Here is an 11,261-nt window from a genome sequence, read left to right as displayed (position 1 = left end):
AGCGCTTTTACACTACATCTGCATTCACCAGTCATACACATTCATACACTGAGCCTAAGTGCTCAAACGGAAACTAGCATTCACACTCACTCATACACGCCAGGGGGTTCAGTATCTTGCCCAAGGACACTTCGACACGCAACCTGGGGGGAGCCAGGGATTGAACCGCCGACCTTCCGATAAATGGCCAACCCGCTCTACCTCCTGAGCCGTAGCCACCCAACAACACAGCACATACCCAACCTGTTCATCATTGTTTACACTCCCTTACCATCATCATTTTATCAATAGCTTTCAAAAATATTTGCCCCTTCTGTTACCTTCAGCTGTGGAGATCTCCGTTCTTCTTCCCTGCCTTTTCTGGGCCCTGGACATTTTTCTTTCTGGCTGACCTTTCAGAGCTGGTCCAGAAATCTGCTTGTTCCTTCTTTTTCTTTTTAGATGAAGATATCTCTCCCTCAGTTGGTACTTTTTGCTCACAGGGTCCTTTGTTTCCTCAAAATGGAGCTGCTTCCCTCTGTGTTTGAAATGACCCTCTCCATTCCCTTCACAAGTGCAGCATTCACACTTTTCATTTTGATCCCCAAAAAAGCTGGAACCATAGTAACACGTAATCTCCTCCCCAGGTGAGATTGGTCGAATCACTTCAACATAAGCGATATTCTTCTCACTAGCAAGAAACTTGCAGTTTGGTTTACAGTCATGGTTTATGAAAGCTGCAGGCCCAAGCCACAGCTGAGCAGAATGTTTGCGCATTGAATACATCACGCTGAAGTCATTGATTCCTGCCTTCAGAACATTGCTGTCAGCAGGGCTAAACTCTGCTATGCAGCCCAGCAAGACCTCAATACGTTGTCCTGCAAACCAGTGCCTTGTAGAGGTTACCTTTGCTCCATTTGTCTCTGAAGAGTATCTCGCACAGGACTCTATCTTGACACCACTGTCCAACAGGAAGGCACTGAAGTAGCGATAAACATGTTCCCTCAGTAGGTCTTGATGATGGCTTCCCAGAGAATTAAAACAGTCACCAGCCAGTTTTGTCAGCGCCTCAAAAGTCTTGTTGAAGTCATGTGTATTCTCAAATTGCACCAAAGTTTCTTTGAGATTACCCCAATGTTGTATCTCTGGTAGAGGACTGATATTCATTTTATGGGTTCTGAAGCCAAGCAGAGGGTCCAACACCAAAGCAGTTGCCAGGTCATTGGTCTCACACAGTTCCTTCACACTCATTCTGGTACATCTGTCCATTTTTCCCCACAGTCAGCATGCTGGGAATCAACATAAATCTGTTAGATAGATAGAACATCACAGTTTTTTGCTGTGTCTTTTCGATTTCAATCTATAAACTAAGTCAATGGTAAATTGAAATTTGGAAAATAAATTGACATTCCACATTTACATCTATGTGATAATATTTAAATTTTTAACAGAAAATGCAATAAAAACTACTTTTTACAAGTTCAAAAATGCATAAAACATAACATTGGGATGTAACTCACTGAAATAAGACAACACAAACCAATTATCAACACTTTTGTATGAGAAAAATATATAAATTAGCTGAGCTGAGATTTGCTCACCATGTGCCCAATGCTCCTGCTGAATTCTACTTCCTGTTGACAAAGGAAGTCCATTTTTTCATCTACAGACATTATACAATAGATTGAAACATGGAAGGAAATAACATTGATTAAATTTAAACATTTAAAGTGGACGTTTTTCTTATGTGTCTTACTCCGCAGCTTACCCCCAACTCCTCCTTTAAAATACTACGTACCAACATGCCAGGGAACACTGTGCCTTGGCATGTCAGCCGTAGTTGATTTAAAAATGATGATGATTGCTATATAACTTGCTTGAATGAATAGGCTATCTACGTTATGGTTTAAAGATTGTTTAATAATTTAATATTGTGAACATTATCAACATGGTGTGCCTATCGTGCTGAAACTGTCGAGATACTATGCAAAAGCTCATTTCATCTCATTAGAGCAGGCTTAAACCTAAATACCTAACATTTAAAAGCTCTCAGAGGCCAGCCTGCGGTTAAAAGTGAAAAGTTATCAAAAAATATAATTCAGTTATGATTTTGACACATATTGTACAGATTCCTAGGAGCTGCCCCCCACTGGATGACTCCAAAATAATCCCATTGGCCAAAGAGGTGACCAAAAACGACTGCTGGAACAATATCTGCATACCCACCTTGGCAAATATCATGATTCCACTATTCAAACACAGTGTATCAAAATATGGAATCACAAATTTACTCACAGAAATGGTGACAGGCAATGCCATATGGCCTCAAATGTGCCCATTCTTTCTGTAAAGACCATGTGGGCATCCAAATTAAGGTACATGCAATTAGACCACTCTCTCCATCTGCCTTTGAAGTGTTAACCTTTAATGTATTTCCCTTTCAGTAGATGAGAATCTGGAAAAATTTGGTCCCTTCATAACTCATTGATACCACTTCTTCAAGCTTCTATTGACACTTGAAATCAACCCGTTCCTTCAGCCAGTTGTTGAAATATCAGCCTTTGAAGTGAACCCAAAATGGCATCCATATAATGCAAAAGATGAGAATCTGGAATCATTTTGTGCCTCAATAACTCATTGACACTTTTACCTAGAGTAATGCAGACACCTGTATGTGAAACAGCAGTCTTCAAGCTTTAAGCGGTACTTGAAATCAACCCCTTCTTTCAATTAGTTCTTGATATATCAGCTTCTGAATTGCACCCAAAATGTCATCCATGTAATGCAAAACAGGAGAATCTGAAATCATTTGGTCCCTCAATAACTCATTGATTCTTGTAGCTGGAATGATGCAGCAACCTGAATGTGATCCAGCAGGCTTCAATCTTTTATTGGCATTTGAAATGAACTCCTTCCTTCAACCAGTTATTGACATATCAGCTTTTGAAGTGCACCCAAAGTGTAGTCGATCCTTTGGACTTGAGAATATAGAATGTTTTGGTTTCTTTATTAGCTCATCATCACTTGTGCTACTTGAAACACAGGCAATGGTCACAAATCCCATTTTCACATCCTGTTCATGAATACATGGAACGGAAGAAATTAACCCACAGTACTGGTTCAAGGCAACTCCAAATGGGCAGAGACGTGACCATACCTTTTGGTTGTGACCATGCATACATCCTGCATAGGTAAATACGGTGCCACAATAAATTTTCTTAGTATGAAAGTTTGTAATGAGTGACAGTTAGCCACACAGACCCAGGTAAGAACAAATGGCATTAATCGTTGCCCTGATTTCTGCAGACACCATATGGGCATCGCCATTTAGGTACTTGGACCCAGACCACTCTCTCCCTCTGTCTTTAAAGTGCTAGCCTTTCATGTAACTCCAGATTTGCATATTTAGCCCACTAAATGGATGAGAATCTGGAATCATTTGGTGCCTTACTAACTCATCATTACATGTACCTACAGTCATGCAGACACCTGTCCTTTATACAGGAGTCTTCCAACTTTTATAACTACTTGAAATAAAACCGTTCCTTCAATAACTTTTTTGAAATATCAGCCTTTGAAGTGGACCCAAAATTCCATCCACGTAATGCAATAGATAGGAATCTGGAATCATTTGGTCCCTCAATGACTCACGGATACTTGCGTCTAGAATTGTGGACACACTTGTATGTGATACAGCAGTTGTCAAGCTTCTACTGGTACTTTGAATCAACCCGTTCCGTCGATCAGTTTTAGAAATTTTAGCCTTTGAAGAGCACCGAAAATTTCATCCATATAATGCAATACATTCAAATCTGGAATCACTTTGCCCCTAAAAAACTCATCATTAATTGTGCCTGGAGTGATGCAGCGACCTGTATGTGATAAGGTACTCTAATAGCTCCCGCTGGTACTTAGAATCATTTTTCTATCTCCATCTGTCTTTAAAATATAGCCCTTCAAACTGATTCCAGATTTGAATCTATGGTCCACTAAATAGTTGAGAATCTGGAATCATTTGGCCCCTTAATAACTCATCATTATTTGAGACTAGAGTGATGCAGCCACCTGTATGTGGTAAAGCACTCTAATAGCTCCCACCGGTACATGGAATGAGGTTTCTCTCTCTTTCCGTCTTTGCAATATTGGCCTTCAAAGTCATTCCAGATTTGCATTTATGCGCAATCAATAGATGAGAATCTGGAATGATTTCTTCCCTTAATAACTCATCATTAATTGTGACTAGAGCGATGCAGCCACCTGTATGTGGTAAGGCACTCTTAAACCTCCCAGTGGTACATGGAATGAGGTTTCTCTCTCTTTCTGTCTTTGCAGAATTGGCCTTCAAAGTCATTCCAGATTTGCATCTATGGTGCACTCAAAAGATGAGAATCTGGAATGATTTGGTCCCTTAATAACTCCTTGATGCTTGTACCTACAGTGATGCAAACACCTGTCCTTGATACCAGAGTTTTCCACCTTTTATTGACACTTGAAATCAACCCGTTCCTTCAACCAGTTGTTGAAATATCAGCCTCTGAAGTGAACCCAAAATGGCATCCATATAATGCAAAAGATGAGAATCTGGAATCATTTTGTGCCTCAATAACTCATTGACACTTTTACCTAGAATGATGCAGACACCTGTATGTGAAACAACAGTCTTCAAGCTTTAAGTGGTACTTAAAATCAACCCGTTCTTTCAATTAGTTCTTGATATTTCAGCTTTGGAATTGCACTCAAAATGTCATCCATCATTTGGTCCCTCATTTACTCATCAATACTTTCCCGTGGAGTGATGTAGCCACCTGTTATTGAAACAACAATCTACTGACAACTTATCATTACATTTACTTATAATAAGCAGAACAACTTTATAAAGAAATGGCCCAAATATGAGGCAGACACAAGCATGTTGACTGGTCTGTAAAATTTATTAAATTAAATTCTGCTGAGATCTGCTGAGAAATTTACATTATTGCATTATAAAAAAAGTCAAAACTTATGTGTGTGTATGTATGAGCACGACTATGTAACAAAAAGACTAAAATTACAAACATAAAAATCAAATCAAACAAATCAAAGCGTCAGCGTTTTTTCTCCTTTTAAAGATAAACAAACATATTACTCAAAACTCTTAAACATGATTATTCCCAACCAGAGCTAATCACATCCTTCGGGCACTGTTTTTTACTGTCCTGTAACAAGGGACATGAACAAACCCTGAACCCCTCTTCTGATGGGGTTCGTGGCATAAACTCCTGGGTCCACCTGCAAATTAAATTCTGCTGAGATATGTTTTTAGGTTAAATTTACATTATTATTGCATTATTTAAAAAAAGTCAAAACTTATGTGTGCATGTCTGTGCATGTGCACCTGTGTGCTTGTGTGTGTATGTATGAGCATGTGTGTGTGAACGACTATGTAACGAAAAGACTAAAATTACAAACATAAAAATCAAATCAAACAAATCAAAGCGTCAGCATTCTTTCTCCTTTTAAAGATAAAAGAACATATTACTCAAAACTCTTAAACATGATTATTCCCAACCAGAGCTAATCACATCCTTCGGGCACTGTTTTTTACTGTCCTGTAACAAGGGACATGAACAAACCCTAAACACCTCTTCTGATGCGGTTTGTGGCACAAACTCCTGGTTCCACCTGCATCATGGGTTTTTGAGCACATGCCAAGTCCGGCCTGGCTAGGGCTTCTTCACCTCCTCTGCTTGGCATCTGGTCTTTTGGTGTTTCTGGTACCAACTCTGGTGTCTCCTGGATCGTAGGAATTGGAAAATATCCTGGCTCCAGTCCCGGTGGGGTTTGTTCAGCCTTATCTTGCATTTGTGGCATCCGGTTGGGAGTCTGCTGCAGGAGGTTCACGGGTTCTGACTCTTTCCCTGGGACCTGCTCAGTTGGGGGCGCTGACACACTATCTTTGGTCTTGGCAGTGAGGGGCTCCATTTCTATTCAGTAATTGCTGAATCTGGTTGAACTAGGAATTAGAACACAATCATAAGAATACAAAATAAAGTTTTTTTCATTTCATTTAATGAATCAAGTGGAAGGTAGATTGACATTTGGAAATAAAATTTACATTCCAAATTTTCATCTATGTCATTGAAGTGATCGTTTTCAACAGAAAAAGCAACAAAATTACTTTAAAAAAGTGAGGGGCTCCATTACTTTTCAGTAATTACTGAATCTGGATGAACTAGGAAGTTGAACACAAATATAAGAATACAAAATAAAGCTGCAAGCTTTTTTTAAATTTCATTTCATGAATTAAGTGGAAGGTAGGCTGAAATTTGGAAATAAAATTTACATTCCACATTTTATCAGAAAAAGCAATGAAATTTCCTTTTAAATGTTAAAAAAATGCATAAAAACATGATACTGGCATTTTTCTCACTGAAATACAACAAAATAGACCAAGTATCAACGCTTTTAGCATGAGAAACTCGATAAATTACAGAGCTGACACTTACTCACCATGCGGTCCGTGCTCCTGCTGCAGCTTCTACTTCCTGTTGACAGAGGAAGTCCATGTTTTCATCTACATGCATTCATTATACTATAGATTGAATCACGGAAGGTAAGAACATTGTTGATTAAATTTAAACATGGAAACTAGTTTCATTTTTTATTTTTTCTACTTACTGTGACAAAGGAAGTAGAAAATTGTGAACTGGTTTTATGTTTCATGTTAATGGTTACTAAAATATTAAATACACAACACCTGCACATTCTGTATGAGTTTTAAATAATTATTTTACAATGTTAATTCCAGGCTTTTCTAGTGGACCATTTCCCATGAATCTATGTCATCAAGCAGTGTTTAAGCTTTTATTGGTACGTGAAATCAACCAATTCCATTCCGTTTTTTTGAAGTGCACCCAAGATGTCATCCATCTTTTGCAATTGAGAATTTTGAATTTTTTGTGCCCTTATTAATCATCATCAAATTTCACTACAGTGATGCATCTACCTGTCCTGGATGCAACAGTCTACAACCTTCAATTTGAACTTTGAACGCAGGCAAATGTCATGACTGTGTTTGTTTATTGTGTGTATATTTGCGTTGTCTCCGCTATAGCCTGTCTTATTTTATTATTTTATAAGTAAACACATGGTGAGCATTGTAAAATCCATAGTCAAATTCCTCATATGTGTACACATACCTTGCAATAAAGCCGATTCTGATTCCTATTCTGATTCCCCAATTCACATCCTGTGCATAAATCTATGGAATGGGAAAAATTAACTCACAGTGCTGGTGCTAGAAAACTCCATATGGGCTGAAATGTGTCCAAACCTTTTGCTGTGACCACAAAGGCAAATCAATATTCTCAGTATGAAAGTTAAGAACAGATGGTCTTAAATGTTGCCCTGATTTGTGCAGACACCATGTGGGAATTTACTTTTTAGGTTCTTCAGACCACTCTCACCCTCTGTCTTTACATTGCTAGCTTTTAATTTATTTCCAGATTTGCATATTTAGTGCATTCAATAGATTTAAATCTGGAATCATTAGGTGCCTTACTAAGTCATCAACACATTTACCTAGAGTGGTGTACTCACCTGTGTGTGATAAAGCACTCTAAAAGCTTCCAGTGGTACTCAGCCTAAATATAGGCTTTCAAAATGATTCCAGATTTGAATCTATGGCTCACTTAATAGATGAGAATCTGGAATCATTTGGTTCCTCAATAACTCGTCGATACTTTCACTTGGAGTGATGCTGCCACCTGTTATTGAAACAGCAATCTACAGGCTTCCTTTGGTAATTGGAATCAGACTGCTTTCTCCATCTGTGTTTAAAATGTCAACTTTTGAAGTTATTCCACTTTTGGAAAAATGGATAACTCAATAGATGAGAATATGAACATTTTTCATCCTTGAATAACTACAAATTGTATAACCCTAGAGTGTTGCAGTCACCTGTTGTTGATGCAAACATCTACAAGCTTCCATGGGTACTGTAAATAAGCTCATTAGGTCAATCTGACTTTGAAACAACAGCCATTGAAATACATCCACAATGTCATTCATCTAATTCATAAAATGAGAATTTTGAATTATTTGGTTTATCAACAACTCATCATTACTTGTAGCTAGAGTTATACAGCATCTACAAGTGTCTGTTGGTACTTGGAATCAGCCTGCTCTCTCCCTTAATCCTTTACATATTAGACTTTGAAGTACTTTCAGTTGCTCATCTATGACTATTCCAATATATAACAATTTAAAGAGCAGAGGGTCTTGACAACTCATCATTACATTTACTTGAGAGTGAGAATGAGCAGAACAACTATAAAGAAAAGGCTCAAATAAGAGGCAAACACAAGCATGTAGACTGGTCTTGGAAAAATTTACTTGAATAATTCTGCTGAGATATATTTTTTAAGTAAAATTTACATTATAATTAAAAGTAAAAATGTGTGTGCATGTCTGTGCATGTGCACCTGTGTGCTTGTGCGTGTGAGCAAGTGTGTGTGTAACAGACTACCTAGACCAACTTGCAATTTAACAAAAAGAGAAACTGTAAATTATAAACAAAAAAATTAAATAAATCAAAGCGTCAGCATTCTTTCTCCTTTTAAAGATAAATGAACATATTACTCTAAAACTCTTAAACATGATTATTCCCAACCAGAGCTAATCACATCTTTGGGGCACTGTGTTTTACTTTCTTGTAACAAGGAACATGCCCTAAACACCTCCTCTGATGGCGTTCTTGGTATCAACTCCTGTGTCACCTGCATGATGGGTTTTTGAGCACATGCCAGGGTCCTGCCTGGCTAGGGCTTCTGAACCTCCTCTGCTTGGGTTTGTGGCATCTGGTCTTCAGGTGTTTCTGGTATCAACTCTGTTGTCTCCTGGATCATAGGATCTGGAACACACCCTGGGTCCTGTCTCGAAGGGCTTTGTTCATCCTTCTCTTGTGTTTCTAGCATGCAGTTGGGAGTCTGCTGCACGAGGCTCAGGGGTGCTGACACTTTCCCTGGGACCTGCTCAGTTGGGTACTCATCTGTGGTCTTGGCAGTGAGGGGCTCAGGGGCTCTATTTGGTTCCTCCTGAACTTTCTGTGCTGCTTGGAACCTGGTGCTCTGCTCAGCCAGGTGCGCAGGTATGTTCTTTGGGTCGGCAAGGGGTGCTTGCCTCGGCAGGGCATTGGAAAGATTTGCTTTGATGAGATAATAGTCAGCAACTGCTGGCCGCAACTTCTCAATAACACAAAAACACTTTGAAGGTGTGTAGACATGTATTTTTGAGACTGCAGATTCTTCACTTAAGAAATCCAATTCCCTCCTGGACGTGTGAGGAGGAGCAGGAGGAAGGCTGTTCTGAAAAACAAAGAAATAAAACATAAACAGCTACAACTTCAAAATCAATCCTATATCCAGATTCTACCTTGCATTAAGTACTTACTTGAGTAGAAAGACTGCTCTCGATCTTGGGAAAGATGAATGTGCCCTTCATTCCACAGTCTGCCCAAGCCAGATGAAGGAAGTTCTCGGCCTTAGCGATCTTTTTTCCAAATGTTGTGTGGAAAACATAATCACTGGTCTGACCTTGGGGACAGCACTTGGAGTTGACAAGGTTTTCCAGCCACCTAAATTCCTCCTCATTTAGGTTGAATGCAGCCTGACCAAATGACTGCATGGTTTTCTGGTCGTCAATCTTGCAAAATAAAACATGTCATCAATGACTGGTTGTTTTAGCTAGGGAGATCCCACCACCTGTCTTTAATACAGCAATTCAGACATCTAAAAGCTTGCATTGGTACTTGGAAACAAACTGCTCGCTCCTTCTGTCTCAAATATCAGCCTTCAAATCCTTGATTCCCCACCAGTAATAAAAAAAAAACATGAGCAGTGTTTCCACATTATTTTATCACCAGAATTTATCTATTGTTTTATTTAAAATGTTTGCACCCATTTTTATTTTTAAATTAGAAAATTTTTTGAAACTGCATTAACCCCTCAGCTTTCAATTGAAATGTGCACTAAAGATGGTTTCACTTAGGAAGGGATGACATGTAGTCCAGGTTAAAAGTCCAGCCCAGCGTAAATTACCACCTGAAAATAGAGGTACTAACCAGAACTTGGAATCTCTTGCCATGATTCCAACAGACAAAGTTGACCACATTTTCCTTTGTCATGTTGGTGAGGACAACCGATCTGTGTCCGGTGAGGGCACAGGTAGCCCATGATGTAGCCCATTAGCTTAGAATGCTCATTCTTCTGATTTCCACTGCTCTCCAGTTGTTCTACAAAAATCATGAAAAAAAATGTTGGTTGTGAATGTAAGCAACCAAAACAAAAAATAAAAAATAAGTCTACATACCAAACAATTTAGGAATGTTTTCCCTGGCAGCTGTCATGAAAGCACTTTGCTGAACTGCATGAAGCTGATCATCTGTGAAAACAATGCAACATACACCACAGTCATTGAGGATCCAATCTGAAATTTCTTTAGATAACAAGACAAAAAAGAACTTGACAAAATTTACCTGTTTTACGACACAACCGCTTTTGCCGAGAATGAACCCGTAGTCTTTGAATCTCAGCCTGGATCCTCTTCAACTCGTGCAGAATTGTTTTTAATTCATTCTGTTTGAGCTTGCCTTTACTCAGGAAGGACTTTTCAATGTGCTTGAAAAACATAGTCACGTTGGTCAACATGTTTTTCATTGTTGCAGGTGCGTAGCCCTTCTGGACCAGGTATGTTGGCCAACTATGGAAAAAGGTAAGCAGTTGCAATCCACTCTTACTTTCAAGTCCACCATCACATTTGACATTTCATATTTACATCTATTTCACAACATCAGAGATCACAATTTGGAATCCATCGATAAGATTTGGGGAGTATTTGTGCCTAAATCTAAAAAATATATATATAATATTTCTGGACCAAGAAAACACTTGCCCACCAACTTGTCCATTTGGTTCAGGAATCTTAGGTCACTGGAGACAATCTTGGAGGGTAGACCAGCAGCCATGTAGAGGCAAAACTGAAGAGCATGGCCTGAGGACCTCCTTGCATTGCTCCTGTCTTTCCGTCCAGTCCGTGGCCCCAGGCGAAACTTGAAGAAGTCTTCAACAGCCTTTTCTGCAAAACAACATGAAAAGGGAAAGAAACATACTAACAAAAACCATCTCTCTACTCTCTCCCCCAAATTGTAATAGAAAAGAATGAATAACTCACCATAGAAACAAGAATCCTTCTTTCCCTTGCCGACATGCTCACTGTTTTGAACAGATAGAGGTGCTTTAAATGGA

At 38.9% G+C, this 11,261-nt stretch overlaps 2 protein-coding genes and 1 long non-coding RNA gene across 3 annotated transcripts; all 3 read right to left on the bottom strand.

Moving 5' to 3' along the window:
• Positions 1 to 294: 294 nt before the first annotated feature.
• On the bottom strand, positions 295 to 1,248 carry LOC119912054 (histone-lysine N-methyltransferase KMT5C-like). Its single transcript, XM_038731027.1, has one exon. The coding sequence runs from the start codon at positions 1,246 to 1,248 to the stop codon at positions 295 to 297; it is 954 nt and encodes a 317-aa protein (XP_038586955.1).
• A 3,643-nt stretch (positions 1,249 to 4,891) lies between these two features.
• LOC119911517 lies at positions 4,892 to 8,361 on the bottom strand. The gene is made up of 2 exons (XR_005445882.1): positions 6,469 to 8,361; positions 4,892 to 5,971 (listed from the first exon to the last, which is right to left on the bottom strand). It is a non-coding gene; the product is annotated as an uncharacterized LOC119911517 (long non-coding RNA).
• A 69-nt stretch (positions 8,362 to 8,430) lies between these two features.
• Positions 8,431 to 10,168, bottom strand: LOC119911516. The gene is made up of 3 exons (XM_038730412.1): positions 10,079 to 10,168; positions 9,409 to 9,660; positions 8,431 to 9,323 (listed from the first exon to the last, which is right to left on the bottom strand). Exons 1-3 carry the CDS (start codon positions 10,139 to 10,141, stop codon positions 8,778 to 8,780), a joined length of 861 nt encoding a protein of 286 aa, XP_038586340.1. The 5' UTR covers positions 10,142 to 10,168; the 3' UTR covers positions 8,431 to 8,777.
• Positions 10,169 to 11,261: the final 1,093 nt, after the last annotated feature.

The sequence above is a fragment of the Micropterus salmoides genome, unplaced genomic scaffold (assembly GCF_014851395.1).
Source record: "Micropterus salmoides isolate LMB-PRFRI ecotype aquatic unplaced genomic scaffold, ASM1485139v1 Ms_hic_scaffold_2, whole genome shotgun sequence".
Taxonomy (NCBI): Eukaryota; Metazoa; Chordata; class Actinopteri; order Centrarchiformes; family Centrarchidae; genus Micropterus; species Micropterus salmoides.
Note: the sequence above shows the minus strand (reverse complement) of the source record. Positions and strands in the feature narration are given on the sequence as shown.

Excerpts from the sequence above, each read along its gene's own strand:
- LOC119912054 (XM_038731027.1), bottom strand. The coding sequence starts at position 1,248 with ATGGACAGATGTACCAGAATGAGTGTGAAGGAACTGTGTGAGACCAAT.
- LOC119911516 (XM_038730412.1), bottom strand. The coding sequence starts at position 10,141 with ATGACAAAGGAAAATGTGGTCAACTTTGTCTGTTGGAATCATGGCAAG. Across the intron at positions 9,661-10,078 it reads GCAAGAGATTCCAAGTTCTG|ATTGACGACCAGAAAACCAT; the intron begins GTTAGTACCTCT and ends TTATTTTGCAAG. Across the intron at positions 9,324-9,408 it reads AGAGCAGTCTTTCTACTCAA|AACAGCCTTCCTCCTGCTCC; the intron begins GTAAGTACTTAA and ends TTTGTTTTTCAG.